The 2,500-nt window shown below is 49.2% G+C and overlaps 1 protein-coding gene across 1 annotated transcript in view; it reads right to left on the bottom strand.

The window, feature by feature from the left end:
• The window catches only part of LOC311318019 (receptor-type tyrosine-protein phosphatase mu-like), a gene marked incomplete at its 3' end in the record, with an annotated part of 215,199 nt that overhangs the window by 8,706 nt on the left and 203,993 nt on the right, over window positions 1–2,500 (bottom strand). The window contains 1 exon segment of the mRNA XM_084449200.1: window positions 344–460. Within this exon segment, the coding sequence (XP_084305326.1) occupies window positions 344–460 (117 nt within the window).

Raw genomic sequence — 2,500 nt, forward strand, 5'->3', positions numbered from 1 at the left:
ATGGTGGAGGAACTGGAATATTAATATTAAGTTAAGGTAGCTGAGAAGGATCTACTGTATAAGCAGTTTTAGAACGACATTTTGAACAGTCAGCAAATTGCTCTTTTCAAGATTCAACATGTCAAGATCTTATGGGAAGACATTTTAAAACTAGTGTCACATCCTGGCTGGTGAATGTTCAAGACAGAGGTTTGTCTAGAGAGAGCTTTGTATGTGTGTGTGTCTCTGTGTGTGTGTCTCTGTGTGTGTGTGTGTGTGTGTGTGTGTGTGTGTGTGTGTGTGTGTGTGTGTGTGTGTGTGTGTGTGCGTACGTGCGTGCATGTGTGCAGACGTTCCCCCTTACCTTCTCCACGGCGAAGGTCCTGATGACGTACTCAGACAGCAGCTGGGTCTCGATGAGCGTCACCTTCATGTCGCGGTAGATCTCGGTGTCGTCTGGCCAGTACTTACAACACTTCACCTGTGGGGGGCAGACGGGAACCCAGATCGGAGTGAGAAAGGTGTTAGGGAGAGGAGAGAAGACAGGGGTCAACAGAGACCTGTCCAACACGCACAGCTAACAGACGCTGCTCTGCTGTGCTCAGCTATGCTGTGAGAAGTAAGGGAAGCCCGGAGGGCCAATCTTAAAGCAGGACAGTCATCATCACAAAGCCCCTAACAGACTCCCTATGGCCCTTAGTGGCACGTTGGGAATGTGTGTGTCAGTGTCTGAGCTGGCAACTGGGCGGCCATCTTGGATCTGACCCAGATAACAGGAAGTCCTCAGGGTCAGCTTCCTGTCCCTGGCCTCATTACCCAGACTGCACCTGGGCTCATTAGGAGCAGGGTCGCCTGGGTCCCGGTGCCTCACAGAGGATTCTGGGGAACAGTCTGGCTTATCTGACCTTTTCCTACCCCTACCCCTTGCCTACCTCTTTTCTCAACACACACAAACACACACACACACACACACACACACACACACACACACACACACACACACATACGCACACACACACGCACACACACACACACACACACACTAATGCACGCATGCGCACACACATACTCTCTCAAACATACACACCCTCTCTCTCTCTCTCCCTCTATCGCTCTCTCTCTCTCCCTCTATCGCTCTCTCTCTCTCCCTCTATCGCTCTCTCTCTCTCTCTCTCTCTCTCTCTCACACACACACACACACAGACACACACAAACACACACACAGACACACTCGCTTCCTGAATGGATATTGAAGTGACCCCATCCCTGACACATGGCGCTGGGTCTTAAAAGCATTTGTCTTTATAATTCACTGGCATAATTATTTCCGTAGCCGGCTTCGCCATTGAAAATCAATAGAGAACAACTCTGGCCTTTGTGGACGCACATAATGATATTGATCCCCGGGCTATTTTCTCTTTTTCACTCGCTCTTTCTTTCTGTTTTTTTTTATTCGTACCCCCTCCCGGTCTTATCTTCCCTTCAGGTCATGTTTATCCATCTCTCCATCTCTCTCTCTTCCTGTCCATCTGTTTCCGTCTCCTCTCATCCGCCCCTCCCTTCCCCCTCTCTGCCATCCCTCGCTTCCCTCCCTCTCCTCCCCTTCCCTGCTGTCGCCGTAGCAATATGGTAATTAGCTTGGTTCTAATTGGCGGCTTAATAGCATTTTAATGGATATGAACATTACTGTGTTCTGGCTCCTCCCCCTCTCGCCTTGGCACCGCTGGAGCTCAACACACACTTCCTCCTGAGAGTCCGCAGCTCTGAGAGGGTGTGTGTGTGTGTGTGTGTGTGTGTGTGTGTGTGGACTCAGAGACCCACCCGAACGCACTATTTAAACCAGATAGCATCTCTGAAATGATGATACATCGCGTGTGTTCTGTATGAGGATACAGAGACCAGAAGACAGTTTAAGACTGATAGCATCCAGGATGTTTTTCCTAACTACAGCAGGGATGGGCTCAGTTCTCTTCCCCTCAATGTGTGTCTGTGTGTGTGTGTATGTGTGTGTGTGGGTGTTAACGGTGGCGTAGTGGTGGACTCATCTCCAGAACGTCATCAGGGATTAATCTATCTGACTGTCACATTGATCAGACTTCTCTAACAGAACAGCCTACAGATGCTCAATAGAAGCCGTCAGAACCCTGTACACGCTTTAGAACCCAGATAAACCCTTTCTGATGGAGACCAGAGGATAATCTCATTGATAGCTAATCTGATAGCTCTTTGATAGCTACTCGGATAGCTAATCTGCTCAACCTTTGTCTTGCTCCAGTTCAGAGCTGAATGGCCAATTTGAGCACTTCATACTACAGTACCATGTAATTTACTGGGATAGTGCAGTATATCTGCTGTTTCTGTCACGGAGGTGCTCTGTCTCTCTATAGATCATAGTAGGCTGTAGGAGGAGGAGGAGGGTAGGATGAGGGGGAGGAGAGGGAGGAGAGGGAGGAGGAGGGGGAGGAGGAGAGGATGTTTTGGGTAGAACGCCATTCGGCAGGTCATTAAGTTTATTTTTCCT

The sequence above is a fragment of the Borostomias antarcticus genome, assembly GCF_949987555.1.
Source record: "Borostomias antarcticus genome assembly, chromosome: 2".
Lineage (NCBI taxonomy): Eukaryota > Metazoa > Chordata > Actinopteri > Stomiiformes > Stomiidae > Borostomias > Borostomias antarcticus.